At 48.0% G+C, this 18,998-nt stretch overlaps 1 protein-coding gene across 1 annotated transcript in view; it reads right to left on the bottom strand.

Moving 5' to 3' along the window:
* The window catches only part of RHPN2 (rhophilin Rho GTPase binding protein 2), a 50,103-nt gene extending 31,315 nt beyond the window's left edge, over window positions 1–18,788 (bottom strand). Inside the window, exons 1-2 of the mRNA XM_031458566.2 lie at window positions 18,691–18,788; window positions 6,632–6,747 (exon numbers count right to left, since the gene is read on the bottom strand). Of these exons, the coding sequence (XP_031314426.1) occupies window positions 6,632–6,747; window positions 18,691–18,756 (182 nt within the window). The 5' untranslated portion in view covers window positions 18,757–18,788. The remainder of the gene's footprint in view (window positions 1–6,631; window positions 6,748–18,690) is intronic.
* Between the last annotated feature and the right edge of the window lie 210 nt (window positions 18,789–18,998).

Below are 18,998 nucleotides of genomic sequence, written 5' to 3' on the forward strand. Positions count from 1 at the left end.
TCCCCTGGGGCTCTCCCCGCCTTGCCACATGTTTGACATATTTGGGCCCATCAGTTTCTTTCCATGATGGATTCATATCTCCTCTCTCCCTTTCATCTCCCTCCCTCCCTTGCCTGAGCTCATTCTCCATGATCAACAACAAGCCTATGACCCCTCAGAAGAAGCCGAGCTTGACCTGCCCGCAGTTACAATGCGACTTGCCTTCACTGCCCAGTAAGTTTTCACAGGCGCCTGTCTGGGTTCCCCAGCCAGGCGATGAGATATTGGAAGCTCAGTTTGGTGAAGATTATTCGTTTGAGAATTTTTTTTTGGAGGACATGATCCCCAGTAAGAAATGCATTTTGTATCACAGTACATGCATAAACATCTGCCCCCCAAAACAAAAGTCTCACAAAACCACACTGCCACACATGAGACACACTCCACTATATCCTGTTCTAATCTAATACCTTCTTTAATAAGACAAAAAACAAAAAAAACAGTAATATTTGAAACTCTCCAACTCTGATTCTCCAACACCAACTGGGTGCCCAACAATTCCATTCAGTTCTGACACCAGCTCCCAGAGTTAGCAGAGAGCCCACAGGTTAAGGGCTCAGTGCCACAAGGCTGCCCTGACTTCAGGAGCCAGTTACAAGTTGGTGGGGGTTGTGGGGGGCGGGGCACCTGTACTTCTGACAGACCAGCTACAAATCAGAGGTTTCCACAACCCTCTCTCAGGTTCGATAATTCACTGGAATGACTCAAAAAGCTCAGGAGAACATTTTACTTACATTCTCTGTGGTTTATTTTAAAGGACACAGCTAAGGAACAGCCAGATGGAAAAGAGACATAGGCCAAGGAAGGTATGGAGCTACCACGCCTTCCCCAGGCAGGCCACCCTCCCAGCGCCTCGACCTGTTCTCCAACCTCGAATTTCCTCACAGTTTAGAGATTTAAGGAGGTGTTATTGCTTCATTACGTGGACATAACTGATTGAATCATTGGGGATGCTGGGGATTGAACCCAGGACTTCATGCATACTAAGCACACACTCTACCACTGAGCTATACCCTACCCTCTGCTATTGGTGACCGAACTCAATCTCCAGCCCTGCCTTCTCCAGAAGTCCAGGGGTAGGGCTTGGTCTTTCTGGCAAATAGCGCTCCCTCCTGAAGGCCCCTCCCCTATCAGGCGTCACCATTAGCATACAAAAGACACTCAAGAGATGCCAAGGGTTTTAGGAGCTCTGTGCCAGGAACCAGGCACAAGGACCAAATATTTATTTATTATACCACAGCAACCCACTGAATTGATTTCATTACACACCATACGTCACAACCTGCCACTTGTAAAACCTGAGCTACAGAGATGTTACTGAGAACAGGACTGATTCACTAGCCGATAAAGTCCACAAGCGTGCAAGGAAGTCCTCCCAGCTCTCCGTACTGGGGCAGCTTCTTCTTAGAAGCAACTGGGTGGCTTTTGGCTAATGGGTATGAAATGTGTTCCAGATCACACTCCCTTCTCACTGCCTGCCAGAAAACTCAGAGACAAACTGTGGCCGATGTCTAAGACAGGATATAAGACTTTCTAGTGTGTACTAGCCTTATTTCCAGCTAAGTTTCTCTTTTCTTCTTCTTCCTCCTGCCCCCATATGCTTGCTTGTTCCTCCTTTAATCTTACATGCTGTGTATGAGTAGTTAAGTTCCCTCACGTACATTTTAGAATGAGGCAAGACAAACAGCTGTAACCCCTGGAGGGACAAGAACCTCTGCCTGTTGTGGGGAGGATATAGCTCAAGCGCTAGAGCACATGCTTAGCATGCACAAGGTCCCGAGTTCAATTCCCAGTACCTCCTCTAAAAATAAATAAATAAACAAACCTAATTACCTCCCCCCTCAAAAAAAAAAAAAGAAAATAGTAAGAACCTCTGCCTATTAACCCTCTACGTCACTGGTGTGTAAGTGTGTGTGGTGGGGGTGGGGTGGGGTGGGGGGGATTGACTGGTTCCCAGCAAAAGAATGGGTCCAACTCAAATATGACAATTTAGGCCCTAAGAGTCCCACCCAAATACCTGGAGAACCTCCAAAAATGCCACCTCCTGATATTCCCAACTCTATGTATTGATCGGCCACTCCTCCTTCCGCTCAACATGGCAACAACTTGAGATTTAGGGTTCGCAACATGCTCTTTGGATGTGGACCTCCTTGGGTGGGTCATGGGTCACAGGTCACTGTGGAAAAGGTCAGTGGCCACATGGGGCCCTCAGGGTTGGTGTCCACGATGCTGACCTTAGGGTTACAATGATGATTCAGAAATCAACCCTAGAGTGGGAGCTATTTCTAGTACAAGTCATGATTTTGTTCACTGATTCACTAGTCAAGAGGGCACTTCTCGAATAAGGTGCACCCGTTCAATGTGGTGTGTGTGCCCGTGCGGGGGAACAGTCTGGGGCAATGGCTAAGGATAGCATCGGTGGGCCCGAATTAGCAATGAAGACCAGAACCTTGGTCTCCTCAATACAGGTGCTTGCACCTGGGCTGCCTTTCCAGATGAATATGAATCCTTTCTAGGGGCCTTCTTGGAAGAACAGGGGCTTTTCTCAGCTTTCATTTGGGTGCACACTTCCTCTGAGACCCCGTGGTCTGGTAACTGATGTTACGACCAAAAGAGGCCAACCCGGATGAGGTGGAAGGGCATTTCAGCTGTTTCCTGCCCAGAGTCTCCCTGCCACGGCCTCCCTCTGGCCTGGACACCAAGAAAAGGCCTACTCCCTTGGGTTTTTCATGAAGCCCATACACGTGCTGCAAAAGCCAAGAATTAAAAGGTGTCCCACTTGCCCTTTATGAGTGATCAAGCCACCATGTGTGAACAGGAAAAGGAGGGCCACATTGAATGATATCCTGAAGCTACCACCCACATCCATACATGTCCTTCAAGCTGGAGCTTCTGAGAACTTTTCCACACAAGATGCTCCTATGGGATGATGGTCAAAATTTCTTTAACGTCTCCATGTTTAGTCTTAAAGAAGCATGTGAATTTTGCATTCTGACCTATATATCTCCATTTGTTTTAGTGAAATGTTTTTTTCTCTCAAGTCTTTTAGTAAAATTGTCCCTCCAGGAACAGGCTTGTTGACAGGCAAGACAAGCTTGTACCAGCTTCAGAGACCTTACTGGAGCAGTTTGTCCTTAATCCATCTGACCCCAAATCCTGCTCTACCAGGGATTCAGGAAGGCTGGAGCAAGAACTGCTTGGTGCCCTCATGTGGCCATTGGGCTAAGGCAGCAGATCAGCCCATCTGGCAGGACATCTGCTCCCAGCCCATCTCTCATTGTAGGAAGGCAGGCCTCGGAGTCGGTGCAGGCCCCCAAGGCCTTGGCTTGTGCACCCCACTGCACAGACGTCAGCCCCTCTCAGTACTGATGGTGTGAGTAGTCATTAACCTCAAGTCACTCATATAGCCGAAGCCACCCCAGGTCACCCTTGCCCCAGAACATCATGAGCCTCTGGTCCAGAAGTCACAAACTGGAGGTCCATGGGATTTGCTCACTTGGCTCTCAGAATGTTATTTTTCCCCCCTTGAACTAGTTGCCTGTATTTTAAAATTCAACTATCAGAAGATAAAAAAAGAAAGAAAAAGAGGCATATCTCTTAGCTTCTCCTGAGAAAACAAAACAAAACAAAACTGAAGATCTGGCAACTGTGGCCCTGCCCTCTGTATGGGCCGAATTGTAGTTGCCCCTCCAGAGAACATATTCTCTGCACTTCGCCACAGTCCCCACCCCTCCCTACTGCTCACAGTCCCAGTCCCAGCCCTCTTCACTCTCTTCCATGCCCACCTGGCCCCCTGAAGAGAGCCCGAAGCCCAAAGAGGTGAAATGACCCGCCCTCGTTCAAAGAACCAGTTAGTTAAAACTGAATTGTGTGGCAACTGGCTTTAAATTTCACAAAGGCCATCTGTTTTCTGAGAAACATCATCCCATTTCTACCCCAGCTTTTCTCCAGGGAGGGAAGGGAGCTAGGAAAAGAGAGAAAATTATTGTCCTTCCTTGGCCTGAAAAAGTACATTTAAAATATCTGATATCTTCCTAATCAGACTCCAGGAAGCTCACAGACTCTTGGCTGCTATGCATCAGAGAAGGCCTTGATGGGGTACAAAACGCAGCTCCTCACAGTGTCTGCCCAGGCTTAAGGCCCCCTTACCACTGCGGGTAAGGACCGGGACCCTCACATTCCTGCATTTGGGGGGACATTTTCCCAAATGTCCACCCCCCAAACTTTCCAACTGTTCTAACTTTATCAGGGGGCTGTGGTGGGACATTTGGGAACCAGAAAACAGACAGATGGACAGAAAGGACAGCAGGGTCCAGTTTATGAGTGAAACTACCCTTCGCTGGCAGAGACAGCTCTCTAACTGGCCGCCCAGGGACACCTACGGGTCAGAGCTGGGCTTGGCTAAATGCTCTGTTTGTTTTTGGGAAACCGTTGGTGCCGGTTAAGTCAGATTAATAAATACCTTTAGGGTTTCCTCTGACAACAGTCTCCAGAGAGGGGCACTTTGAACTTTTAGGTCATTGCAAGAATCATTAACAACTCCACCCCACCCCCACCCAGCCAGCTCAACAACCACCGACTTGACAATGAGCTTGAGCCACTGGGCCGCGGAGAGGCTATTTGCTGGTGTCGTTAACAGAGCAAGACAGACAAAACTGCCCTAGTCCCCGCCTTAGCAACGCCAAGTCTCCGTCAGAGAGGGCCTCCCTGACCACCCTCCGTCTCCAAGGCCGGGCTGCACTGCGTCAACCTCTATCATATTTCCTTTTCATCAGCGCCCTAGAAAACATCACCTCCTGACGTGACTGGATTTGTTTGCTTGTGTATTAAGGCTCCCCTGCAAGAGATTACGCATCAGGAAAGCAGGGAACGGCGCCTGCAGCCTCCTTGGCACCACAAGCTCAGCGCACGGCAGGCCCTCCTGAAATCGGAGGCCTCTCCCAAAATTGGGGGCCTCTCCTGAGCTGCAGTGGCCGCTGAGACCCGCTGTGCAGCAGACCTGACAACTCCCGGGTCCAGACTGCTCTGGGGACAGGAACACTGTCAGACATTTTAAAAGGGGAAATGGTACAATATCTTCCCAGTCTCCTCAGGAACAACGTCCCTTCTACCCTGGTACAGAAGTAACTGGAGAAAGAGGTTCCCAGACATGTGCCCCTCCCCAGGACTTGTGTCCACGAGCAGCAAAACCAACACAGGCACAGCACTGTTGTTTCTGACCCGGGGGCAGCATCAGGGGGCTGCTTATATTATCTTTCTGGGCTTTTGCAGTATTTTACAATAAAAGTGAATGAAAGTAATCCATTCAAACATTGAAAGGATAAAATGACAAGTAGGAGTCACCTCTAACCAACCCCCACCCCCCAACCCAGGTCTTGCTCCCAAGAGCCCACTCTACTGACAGCTTCTTTCTTCATCCTTTTTAGAAAAAGTCTGCACAGACACAAAAGCATACGTACGAACTTTTTAAACACATGCGGGCATGTTGTTCTGCATGTTTCTTTTCCCCCACTTCATACCTCAGAGATCTTTCCTAAAGAGCAAATACAGACTGATTCAGAAATAAATCTACCCCAAGTTCATAGTCAGAAACGCTCCTTCTGTCTTTACTGAGCACTCAGGTGAGTGACGCCCATGGAAGAGCAGATCACACCATCCGTACATATCTGTGACCACCAGAGCCTTGGGGCTCTTTGATAAACAGCCTGTTTGGTGTCTTTGTTTTTCCCAACAGCCACCGAGCAGCTGCAGGGCTCCCTAAGTCCTCCAGCAGTGAAGCTGACCCATTGGGAACACCCATTATCCATATCCTGCCAGGTTTCCGGGTTCCCGGCCAGGCTTCCGGGTTCCAGGTCCCAGCAAACACTCTGCGTCTCTTTCTGAAGCTCCAGGAGGCATCTGCCTACTTGGCTGGGCAGCAGGCTTAGTGGCTACCTCCACACCCAGTGCAGAAGGCAGCGCAGGGCTGACAGTGACTCTGAAGAAGAAAGTCTACATTCTTTGTAAACAAGAGGAAGCTGCCACATTGTCTTGGTCGCACTGAAGGGTGTGGGGAGGGCTTATAGCTGCCTACAGGTAAGGCTTCAGTGAGTTCAACGCTTGATAAGTAACTATTTTACCACCAGAGCTTAATAATGAGTGACCTAAGAGTGCAGGGCTGCACAGGGCCCCTCTCATTAGAGATATGGACACTGGCAAGAGAAATGCCCCCATTCCCTCCTTTCTGAGTGCCTTTTCTTTACACGTTCATCAGAGATTTAGCAAGCAGTGCTCAGACATAGTGCTAGGCAATAGAGAAAATAGGCGGGTCCCAAGAAAGCAGGGACAATAAATAAGAATAGGGCAACTGTGCTTCCTCCATTGCCCTCCTGTCCCCAAACACACAGAGGCTGTGTAAAATACTTGTCGTTAGCATGTCTAAGCTCGAGGTGACAAAGGGTCTGCTCCAGGTGCCAGGAATGAGGAGGAAACTCAAAGCCAAAACCGAAAGCTGAGAAGAAGCCAGGCAGGCCTGGCAGTTTAGGGAGCAGATGGATCGGTCTCAGGAGATTCCAGGCTCCCAGATGAGGCAGTGGAGCTGGCAGACACTTACTTCAGAAGGTTCTCTGCTCCTGTTCTCATCCGCATGGCTTTCAGGATCTGCTGGTTCAAGGCAGCTCTCTGATTCTGCAGTCTGCTCCGGCCAGTTTGGGCAAGGGGATTGCAACCCTAAGGGAAAACAAGAGATGCCCCTTCAGAGGCCAGCCACTCTAAAAATGATAACAACACATCATACAACAGAAAATGTGTTAAAAACTCACCCTTTCTGAAAATAAATATAATAACATCAACATGGAAAAAATATAAAATACTGAAAAGTATAAAAAAGTCATTCATCATAACATCACTCCAAAAACAGCCACTGTGAATTGGTTTCTTTCCCGCCCACCTACTTTATATATGCATATTGTTACTTTCTACATTAGAGGCTGTGTCGGGAGTTCCCCAGACCAGCCCCATGTTCGGAGTTTCACAGGACACAGCATATAGGCTGCACTCATGGCTCAGATTTATGATAGCGGTTTAGTAAGGACACATAGCTGGATCATAGGGGGAAATATAGAGGCAGAGTCTGGAGGAATCCACGTTCAGACTTCCTTACGCTTTCTCCCTCCGAGGAAGGGTCACACAAACACACTCTTCCCCCAGCAACAAAAATGCAACAACATGTATGTCACTGCCCAGGTTGGCCCATTAGAAAATAAAATTCAGAATTTTCATGAGGGACTGATCACCAAGGTACCCTCTGCCTAGTACGTTCCAAAATTCTAGGCTCCCAGAAGGAAAGCAGGTGTTTGCTGTAAACGACATGGTGTTCACTGTCAGTCCAGGACCAGCAAGCCAACTTTATCACTTAGGGGATGGAGGGAACACTCCAAGAGCCAGGTTCCCAGATGCCAGGCAGAGGCCTAACTTGCAAGCAGGTCTTCCTAAGGAAAGCAGCCTTAGAACCGCTATGGGACCCTTTATCTACACAGTGGCACATAGACTATCATGTTTTCTCACTTGACACTCTAGCATGAAAATTTCCTTTATTAGGAAATGTTTCTCAAAACCATGATTTTAATAATCACATCATATTGCCCATCTCCTTGTTGTTGGACAGTTAGATTGTTTCCAAGTATCTGCTCTTATCTATAATTATTTGATGCATATTTGTAAACATGAATCTTTATAAACCTCAAATTTTTCCTTTAAGATAAAAGGGCCAAATTCCAGGGAGTCTCACCTCTTTAAGCGCCCCCACATACCATTCCAATTATCCTCTAGGAAAGAAAGCCACTCTCTATTCCCTGTCCCCTCTCCCCACTAGCCTTAGGCAACCACAAATCCACTTTCTGTCTGTATAGACTTGCTTATTCTGGACATGTCATATAAAAGGAATTGTAGAAAAATGCAGTCTTTTGTGATTGGCTTCCTTTACCTAGCGTAATGTTTTCAAGGTTCATCCATGGGCTAGCACAAATCAGTACTTCACCCCTTTTTGTTCCTAATATTCCATCACACATTTATTTATCCAGTTGAAGGACATTTGGGGGTTTGTTTTTTTTTTTCCATCACATTTTGGCTTTTATGAAAAGGGCTGCTAATTTGTACGTGGAAGTTTTTATGTGGATGTATTTTCTCCTTTCTCTTGGGTACCCATCTAGGAGTGGAACTACTGTATCATATGGTTCATTCTATGTTTAGCCATTTGAGGAAGTGTTCAACTATTTTCCAAAGCAGCTCTCCTAGTTTACATTCCCACCAACAATATACAAGGGTTCCAATTTACCTCTATCCTCACCACTACTTGTAATGGTCTGTCTTTCTTATTATAGCCAACCTATGGTGTGTGGCATCTCACTGTGGGGTTTTTTTTTTTTTTTCGTTATTCATCCCACTGTGGTTTTGATTTGTATTTCCCTGATGGTTAATGAAGTGGAACCTCTTTTCACGTGCTTATTTTGTATATTTTTTGAATAGGAAGAAAGATCAATTCAGAGTCCTTGCCCATTTTAAAACTGGGCTGTCCTTTTATTATTCAGCTTAAAAGTTTTTATTTATTTATTTATTTTTATTTTGGGGGGGGGTAACTGGGTATATTTATTTATTTTTTTTTTTTAATGGAGATACTGGGGATTAAACCCCGGACCTTGTGAGTGCTAAGCAGATGCTCTACCACTGAGCTACACCCTCCTCCCACAAACTATTACTTTAAAATCTCTGCCAAGTTGATATGCAAAAAACAGATATCCCATTCTTCCAATTTGCATTTATTATTAGTGAAGGTAATATATTTTCATATATTATTGATCACTTGAATTTCTTTTTCAGTGAATACTGTGTTTTCTGTCCATTATTTCCTGGTGCATTTAGATTATAATACTTCATTTTGAAAAGTTCAAGATCAGAATAAGAGTTTCCTTTTATTTTTCAATTGAAGTATATTGATTTACAATACTGTGTTAGTTTCAGGTGTACAACAAAGTAATTCAAAAAGTTCCCTTTTAACCTGATAGCGTTCTTCCTACCCCAGCAGGTAGGAGCCCAGGAATCTAAGTGAAGGTTCCATTCCTTCTTGAAGCTTATCTTGAGGTACTGCCCACGACAGGGCTTGTATTCACATCCTGGGTGTGGCTGGTGGGCAGTATTTGGTGAGGGGACTGCCCTTTCTCTCCAGCTGCGTCACTGCCTTCATCCCTACCATCACAGCTATATACACACCTGGCCTCCCACACCTCTGCCCAAGCCACGCCCATGACCTCAACCCCGACCCCAAGAAGAAAGAAATGGGTTATTTACAGACCCAGGTTTCTCTGAAATTTTCCCATATCAGTGCCCTTCGGACTAGAAATCTGGTCAGAAATGAGTCACATTTCTTCTAGAGATCTCTCATTCTCATATCCCAGCAGGCTGCCTCAGAAAACCAATTCTCTTTTTTCATACAATGGAATAGTACTCAGCCATAAAAAAAGAATAAAATTAAAATGGACTACTACTCAGCCATAAAAAATGGATGGACCTGGAGATCGCCATTCTAAGTGAAGTGGGCAGGAGAAAGAAAAATGCCATATGATATCACTTATATGTGGAATCTAAAAAAGGGGGACACAAATGAACAACTTATAACTTAGATGACTGATTTCTTAAATATGTGTAAGCACATTTGACTGTTCTTTAAGACTGGATTACTGCATTCTATTGATTCTTATTTTGTGATTGGCTTTATTCCTTTGATAACTATGTAAGTGCAAAAAGCTAAATCTCTAAACTGTTAGAAACAATGAACAGTACATATACGTAAATTAAAAAAAATATGCAGTATATTGTATATTTGTATTTACATGCAATATGTTGCATATGTGCAGTCAAATTGTAACAATTCTACCTAATAAAACTGAAAAATTAAAAAACAAAACCAATTCTCTTTTTTTCAGATATAAGATTAAAATGTCTTTAATATTAAGGTAACTTAAACTTAAAGGGCTAAAATAATTGCCAGCCTCTCTCCTTCCCACTTCCTGAAATTACCATGAAGGGATGGCTCAATCTGACTTAAAATTACATGGTTCACCAAAGCTGTGTTCTATTTCACAGAGAAGCCTTAATAACTAATTCCTTTACGTACATTCCCAGAGCTGAGATAAAGCAGCCATTCCAGCTCACGGATGATAACTTTTTCCTGCTCCCATACTTCACCCAACTTCTGGCTGGTCTGCAGTTGCAACACCCTAACTAGCCCACAGATGTGGGGTCAAGTTTCTAGATAAGACATAGGAATGCTCAGGATTAGATCTGACTGAGTAATTGGACCCCAAACTACATTACTTCTTACTGACAGGTAGGAATGCTGGGCCTGCTGGAAACACCCAGAACGCCCACAGGGCTGTTTGGAAACTTCCCAGAGCCCTGAGAGATGAATCTGGGTGAGACTACCAGAAAGGAGCCCTGGTATCATCTGAGGCTGCTAGCTGTCCACTGGCACCTGCCAGGGGTTCTGTGCTGGTGAGGCCCTGCAGCCCATAGCCATGCCTCAGCTCTTAAACGGTTCACATTTAAGATGTAGAGCTGCTCCAAAACTGGACTGAGGGTTTGTGCACAGGACCTAGGCAGCACTCATCATGCCTGCCTGGCCTCGGAACTGGGAAGGGATGGTGTAGGGGTGGTAGGAACAAATGAGCTGTCCTGGCCTCTAGGGTCACTGTCCACAAGCCCTACAGTGAAGTTGAGTCTGTCCACTACTCGGAATCTGCCGGTTCCTTGATCAGACTAAGGTCTGGGCATGGGGACCCATCTCCATACGTGGAAGGATGGTCCAGCTGCCAACACCTGAGAAAAGCAGGCACAGAGTGAAAGCTCAGTTTGCTCCCTAGCTTAGTGGGGTCTCCCATGTGTCAGACTGCCCACGTGGACTCTGGTATGCATCTCGGATCCCACAGTTCTGAAGCTTGGAGATTAAGTGAGCGACTCAGGACACTAGAGGCAGTAAGGGTGGGAATGGGACTTAAGCCCATGTCCTTCCTGCCACTCTGAGATGAGCCTGAGCAGCAGGAATGTGTGGGAATGCTGGGACAGCTCACCTGTCAACCCCTACACGCCCTTTACATGCTTCCTGGCTGAGGGCTGTCCAGCATCACTGCACATCTTTTGACCACCGTGACCCACGTCCCACTCCCCCACCTCGCAGCCATAATGTTCAGGGGTGGTAAATCCATACTCCCACACCTCCTTTCCAAGGGGAAGAACATCTGACCCATGCCTGGCTGGTAAGAAAATCAAAGGCCTCAGCCCTGAGATCAGTTGGGGTGAGCACCTGCCATAGAACAACCAGAGCCCACCAAGAAGGGGCTTTCATTTTTCCCCATCGGTCTTGAACCTAGGAGGATGTGAGACTGGGCAGCTACAGCCACATGACCACAGCAGGGAAGTGTCTCCCCCAAAATGAAGCCAATCCAGTGGGGAGCAGAACTAAGGAACTGAGTCTTGATGGGTGGTAGTATATGAGCCCTGGATCAAGCCAGGCCTGAAGCCATTCCTCAGGATTTCTCAGTTACAGGAGCCAAATGCATTCCCTTCCTTGCTTAAGCCATTTTTAAGAATTGGTATCATATGGTATTTGTTCTACTGTGTCTGGCTTGTTTTGCTCAATAATATGCTTTGAGATTCACCCATATTGTACTTATCAGCGGTTTGCTCCTTTTTGTCGCTGCGAATTCCATTGTTGGGATGTACCATAGTATGTTTATTTGCCTAAGCATCTGGGATTAGATTTTTTGGTAACTGCAACTAAAAAAATTCCTAACTAGAATAAGTTCACCCAGAGTGAAAACTCTATTTGTCAACAGACACCCACAGGCCCTTAGTGTATAGTCAAATTGTTTGGTAGGGAAACAAGGATTTAAGAGCATCTCCCAGGCAATACCAGAGGTACTTGATTTGGAAGAAAGGAAAGGATAATCAGCCGGTACTTGCAGAGTCCGACAGTGGGAAGGCAGACACAGAGGGAATGGAGCAGTTTTCCCTCCCCAGCTGGGGCCCGGCTCTAGGCAGTGCCTGGTACCTGGCTCCCCTCCACCCAGAGAACCAGTGAGGGCCTTTCTTTCACGCAGAAAAGATAAAGCCCACCCATGTAGACGTGCTTCCAGCAAAGTGAGGGCACAGTGTGAACTTGGGGTCTCCAGGTCAGGAGTAAGACTGATAAGTGACCGTGCAGGGTCTCCTGACTAGAGACCCTCACACAGGGCATGGAAGAGTGGGTGTTTTTCGCTGCTTTTCTAGTGCAAAGATATTTTTCTCTGCCTTTCTCACTCCTTCCTAGTTATGCAATCCCTCACTCAACCATCGAGCTCTGGAAAACAGAATTGTTTGTTTATGAGTTAGCCAGAAGTTGTCAACCAGAAGGCACAAAAATAGCAAACAATACCCTGCAATACACACATACATCTAATTTAACTTTTCACCATGCTGGAGATTGAGGGCAGTTTAGATTGACAGAATCTAGCTTTTCCACTTCCATAAAAATTAAAACAAGAATCTGGCACTTGTAAAGAGGACTTCTGCCCTTTCAGGATCTCTGCCAGATGCCTCCCTCGGATGTCTCCATCCATCCCCATGGGGGTAGGGAGGCCACAATACAAATCAACACTTGGCCATAATCTTTAACTAGAGGCTCCCTTCAGTCATTTCTACAAACCTTTATAAACACCTACTGTGTGTGCACAAAGTGTGTGCCACTCACAGTTATTTTCCAACATGCTGAATGAATGACAAAGATTTACAATCACCAAAATTTCCAGGAGTCAAATGTATTTCCAGACTCAGCTAATGACATGTTTATTTCAACTGGTAGGATGTATTCACCAATAGTTTACTGTCTTTACCTAGAACGTGGGTGGTTGGGTGTGTAGGGGCGGAGGGGGGGACTGGTATATGTGCATGATTTTATTCGCCTCTGTAATTACCCTTTTTACTATTTATGTTACTGTCCTAATACAATAATATTGGAGAAAAAGAGACACTTTCTGAAGTTGCTTTTGATCATTTGCTGTTTTCTCCTCTTAGAATCCAATCGAAACTTGGGATTTTCTGAGGCACACAGCCATGGTGAGCTCTGCAGGTCTGACTAGGACGGCCAGATGGCCCTGCATCTCTCCCTGTCTCTGGCAGGAGACCTGGCCCCGGCCAGCACCTCTTGCTGCCCGCTCTGCCAGGCACTCAGTCTGACACCCAGTTTGGCTTAGCTGCACCTGCAGTTCCACTGTCCTCTGTGGCCACCTCCAATGTAGCCTTTGTGTCACGAGACTCCAGTACCTGAGCCAAAGGAGGAAGTGGTGATCACTCTAAAGCCAATGCCCAGGATCATCAGGTGGTGTCTTGGAATCTGTCCAAATTGCCCCAGGAAGCAAGGGACATTTACAGAGTTACAGCTCATCACACTGACTCTCCTCTGAGTCACCTGAAAATTCTGCTTCTGCCAGGGGACCCCCTCCTGGCCAGGATCCAGCAACGCGCACCGGTGTTTGTGCGACACGCCCTCTGGGTCGCTGGTGTGTACCAGTGCAGCTGGGCAGACCCTCATCAAGGCCACGATCAGCCTGGATCCAGCCTGGGCTTCAGGACCTGCCTCAGACCATGGTGGGGTAGGGGGTGGGTAGGAAGCAGCATCACAAACCTTCACCCCTCTGCCTCCCTCCCCACTCTCCTACCTGGGAAAGGATTAAAGGCTCCAAGGGGATATGTCCAAACACCTGAAGAGACATCATCACGGCCCAGTAAAGTTGGAGCTGATGCACCCCCATGACCCACACTGTGTTCCTCGGACTCAGCCCAGCAGAACGCTTCCCCCTACACAAGTGTGCTTATGTATGATGCTACCATGAAAGTACACCCCACTAAGATGAACGGTGCAGAGAAGAACCTAAGATGAGCCTTTGGATTAAAAAAAAAAAAGAATTCTTCTCCTTCCTTCTCTGCTGGAGCCTTGAGGAAATCCAGAGTAAACAGGGGCCATAAACCAGGACACGGTGAACCTTGGGGCCCTGTCTAGCCTGGAAGCTTCTGTGAACAAGAAACAACTTCTCCTCCAGCTCTTGAGTAAAAACAATAGAGCTAAATTCATTTTGGGTCATTAGCGTTCCCAGAGGATGAAGAGGCAGATAAGGTCCCACAATGCTGCACTTTGTAACCACTCTCTTCTTCCACATACTGCTAAGACTTTTCAACAGCCCCGGGAACATCTTTCTCGAGCTTTTCTCTGGCTGGTTTTCTTTTGGCCAAGAACAAGTTTTCCTGTGGGTTTTAGGACTACAGACCCCGGAGAGCCCCGGAGACGGGACCAGCTCTCAGGATGCAGTGTCTTGGAAACTTCTATTACTCTGTGTTAACAATAGGCCAGAACACACATTCTTCCAAGACTTTCATTTAGGAGGACTGTAAAAATCTGTTTGGGAAAAAGAAGCTCCACTTCCACTGGTCATTCTTTTAAGAAAGTAATTTATTATTTAATTATTCTTATATAGCTGTACCTCTATTTAAACATATTAATGTAAAGAAAGAAAAGTGAGAAGCCAGAGAAGAGAGAAACTTATTGCGACAGACCAGAAAGTATTCTGCACTTTTTGTTTGTTTTTAATTCAGAGATCCCCTCAGGCTGCTAGCTCAGGAGGCCGGGATCTGAGCTGAGGGTGTCTGTGCCTGACCTGGGGTCAAATTGAGTCTGTGTCCTTGGACTCAGTAAAGCCATGTCATATCCCACACATCCCCCAAAAGACCCTAATTTGCCAGGGGGCTTCCCTCTCTGCCAATGATTGTCTTACACATTCAGGGTCCAGGACCAGCAGGTAGAGTGGACTTTTGGGAAATTAGTCTTCATTTTGTGTGCAAGTCTCACAAAACAGACTTGAAGCTCTGAATATGGACCATGGAACCCTCTACTTTCTGCTCTCTGGACTAAATCTAAGAAGCTGATTCTTATTCAAGCATGGCCTGAGCTATCCAACTCCCAGCACTGCTTGGCACCCCAACAAATGAGGCCTGCCATGAACTGCCACAGAAGCCAGGGTCAAGTGTGCCCAGAACGTGACAGCAGTCAGGCTCAGAGCTGTCATTCAGTAAATGCTTTCTGAATGAATGGAGCAGAATGGCACATTCAAGAGAAGAGGAAGCCAGGGGATATATAGCTCGTGGTAGAGCGCATGCTTAGCATGCATGAGGTCCCAATACCTCCTCTAAAAATAAATAAACAAAACTAATCATCGCCCTCCCCTGCTCAAAAGAAAAAAGAAAAAAGAGAGAGGAGGAAGGGGAGGCAAGGTAGGATAAAGAGAACAAGATGAAGGAGAAACTTGACTTTAGTGGAAATTAATTTGGTCCTGTAAATGTGTGTAAAATCCTCAAGATAGGATGGAGTGGGGGGGAAGGAGGGGAGAACCGCCTTAGGAGCAGTTGTCTGATGACCCGATTACATCTCCAGTCTGGGGTCCTCACTCACTGCCCCTGGTTGGCTCATCCAGCTAATATGTGCCCCAGCTGTTTCCAATCCTGGCCTCCAGGGACCTCTCCACACAGCTTGCTCTCTCTCCCTGAATCTTCAAACCCTGCCCCCCACAACTTCTTCACTTTCAGCTTTAAAAAGGCTCTAGACCTCCCTTATCATTCGAAACAAACCTGCCTTCTCTCCTCTACCCGCATCCCCCTTCTAGTAACTATCTGCTCTGCCCTTCTCCCCACCCCCCACCTCATCACAAAGACTTTTGTCTCCAATTCTCCACCTCCTAAAGGACTAAATCCAGTATTTTCCAGGGCTCTTTTGACTTATCAGCCTCTCCTCTCCACTAAAATGGCTTTCTTGCCTCAGCTGCCTTGACACTGTCACTCTCCTGGTTTCCCTCCCATCTCTGCCTGTCCCTTCAGTGGAGGTATTATTTCCCTCTGTTTTGGGTCCTTTTTCACAACATCCCACTGCCTCCCACACTGATGTCCCCACTAAAGCTGCATCTCCAGCCAGGGAACTCTCGTGGCTGCCAGGTCTACGGAGTGGACTCTCTCCACCGGGACCACTACTCATATGTCTCTTGGGGGCCTCAAATCCACTGCCCCCGACACCAGTCTCCTGGTTCCTCAACCCCTGTGAGGCGCTGACCCTCCACCCAGACCCCTAAGGCAGACGTTTTGGGCTCCTGTCCCGCAGCATCTTCCCCCACCATATCTTGTCCGTTAGTACTTTCCACCCCCACTTAGCTCAGGCTCTCATCATTCCACTTTCCCCACTGGAATCCCTGCCTCCATCTAGTCTGGACCCCTGGTTTGAGTTAGGGGCTGCAAGCTGGTGGAAAGGATGAGTGATGAGGCTGTACTTTACATAACCAACTGAAAAGTCATCAGTGGTCGGTATCAGAGTAGGGCGGAGACAATGAGGATTAGAGGGGGATAAACCCTCCCCATTCCTCCCTGCCTGGCTCCACCACTGCCTCTTCCCCATCCTCCACCCGCTGACCACTCAGTTGTCAAAGTCGTCTTTCTGTGACATAAATCTCACATGTCTGGTCCTGCATTAAACATTTTTATGGATCTCTGGGTTCCCTTCCCATGCACCCAGAATGCATGACCCCTGAACAGCCTAGTTCCCATTTACACCTCCACACCCCAGAGAGTTCACTCACAGGTGCTCACAATCCCATGCCTTCACCTATGCTGTTCTCTCTACCCAAAGTGTTCTTCCTCCCCTTTTTCACCTGTGTAACGTCTACCTTTCTTTCATTCAAGAAGCACTTGTTTTAGGACAAACTGGCTTAGATCACAGATCAGGGAGGGTTCCACATCAACACCTTCTACTAACCTTGCACAAAGAACATTCTTTGGACTAGTATGACATAGCACAATGATCATTACCAGGTCTCGTTTTCAAAAGAGGTATTATTTCTAATTGCAAACCAGTGATTCATCTTATTTTGCACCCATTATTCTCTTATCTACCACCAGAGAACCTGCACCTTAAAAACACTTAGCTTTGAATCCTTTCACAGCTTCCTTGCCATCCACTTTCCTTCCTATGCAGATCCTGCCCTGGAAAACCTGTTTCAGAAGACTAGGGAACATAACCCTTGCAGGTGTTCACTATGTCTTCTGCCCCTCCCTCTGTCATTTCCCCCAGATGTTGCTGGAGGTCCAGATCTCCACTCTTCAGAGGACAAACAATTCAGGGAGGAAATGAAATCCCAGAGAGAGGGAGCAACTTGCTGGAGGCTACAAAGCAATTTTGTGGGAGTGGCAATCAGGCTCTGAGGCCCTAGGGCTGAGATCAGGGATTCCCAGGCCTGGCCTCCTTCTGCAATTCTATGGCCTGTGATCCTCTGTCCCAAATGCCACATATAATTAGAAGTAATCCTGTAATTCCATGATGACATGTTTTAACTTAACTATACCTTAAAACTACTCTTTTTTTTTTTTAATGCTGAAAGCAATTTAACCGAAAAGATTTTTTCCAACTCTGTCCTCACCTGTTTCCAGCGTCCCCGCTTGCCTGTCCCCTGGGGCCACTGCCCCACACCAGAGAGCAAAAGTCCAAAGGCAGCGTCAAGGGAGAAGGAGGAAGATGTCAAGGGAGAAGGAGGAAGATGCCAAGTGCATTCACCAACCGGATCTTTAGGCATGGAACAATTAAGAATTGATTGTTCTGTGGGAAAGAGTTTCACTTCCCTGTTTATAATTACGCACTCTGCCGACCGTCATATATAAAAAAACAATTTCTCAACCCACCCAGTCAAGCCTGGCCAAGTTCCAAAGGCTATTTTTAGACTCACAGGGACCCATAAGGAGAAAGGATAGAAGGTGTCACGGTGACCCCAGGCTCAAAAGCATCTTTGTAGCCCAGGCCTTACCACCTGTGGGCATCCTAGCAACCCCGCTCCATGGATTGGGGTCGCTTTTGAGGGACAGAGCTGAAGACTTGTTACCCCTTGGGAGGGAGCCCACGCTATGTGCCAAGCTCCCGCGGAGCCCGCACTCCCCGTAGATCTCCAACAATCGGATAAATCCGCTTTAGCTTGAAGTGGAGAAGCGGCGAGACCGCGGCCCTTGCGTCTGTGGCGCGCACGCCCTCCTGGGTGACTTGGGGCAGAGAAGGAGGCGACGCCTGAGGTGGCCTCCTACCCTCTAAAAAGTAAAAGAGGCGAACACTAGAAGTATTCTAGAGTCAAAGTGGGAACGCCAACCCTCCTGGGGTGTTCCTTTTATTTCCACGCGCCCCAGCCAAGCGCTCGGGTGGAAGATGGGCTCAGGTCCCCCACACGCCGCGAGGCCGAGGGCTCCAGAGCGCTAGAAACGGATCCCTTCCCCAGGGGCGCGGGACAGCCGGCGGGGGCGACCCCGAGCACCCCCTCCTGGCCCCATCCTCCGCCGACACCTGCGCGGGGCAGCTCCAGGCGCCCTCCTCCCCGCCCCGGAAGTCACCTGCTCTCGGGCGCCGGGTGCACTGCGGGCGCGCCCCTCACCCCGAGCCTCCGCCCCGCGCGCCCCTGGCCAGTACGCCCCCTCCCCCTCCAGGCCTGGTCGACCCCAGCCACGCGTTCCACAGCCCGGGGGGAAAAGGTCTGGAGCCCGCAGACTTCCAGCCCGCCCAAAGCTGCCCACCTTCCGAAAGTAGCCGTCGCTCTCCTCCAGCGGCTGGGGAGCCGCGGGCAGCAGTGTATCGGTCATGCTAGTTGCGCGGGCGCGGGGCACTGACTGAAGCTCAGTGGCGCGCCAGCCCTTGAGGGAGCCCGGCCCCGCCCCCGTCCCGCCCCGTCCGCGCGACCGCCCCTCCAGCCACGCCTGAGGACAGGCTCCAAGCCCTGGAGACCCGGAGGGGCCCACCGAGACCATGCCTCCGGCCCCGCCCCGGCCCCGGATTGGTTTCCCGCAGCCGGCGCCCCAGGCGAGTTTGGCCCAGCGGAGTGCGG

The sequence above is a fragment of the Camelus dromedarius genome, chromosome 9 (assembly GCF_036321535.1).
Source record: "Camelus dromedarius isolate mCamDro1 chromosome 9, mCamDro1.pat, whole genome shotgun sequence".
In the NCBI taxonomy this organism is placed as follows: domain Eukaryota; kingdom Metazoa; phylum Chordata; class Mammalia; order Artiodactyla; family Camelidae; genus Camelus; species Camelus dromedarius.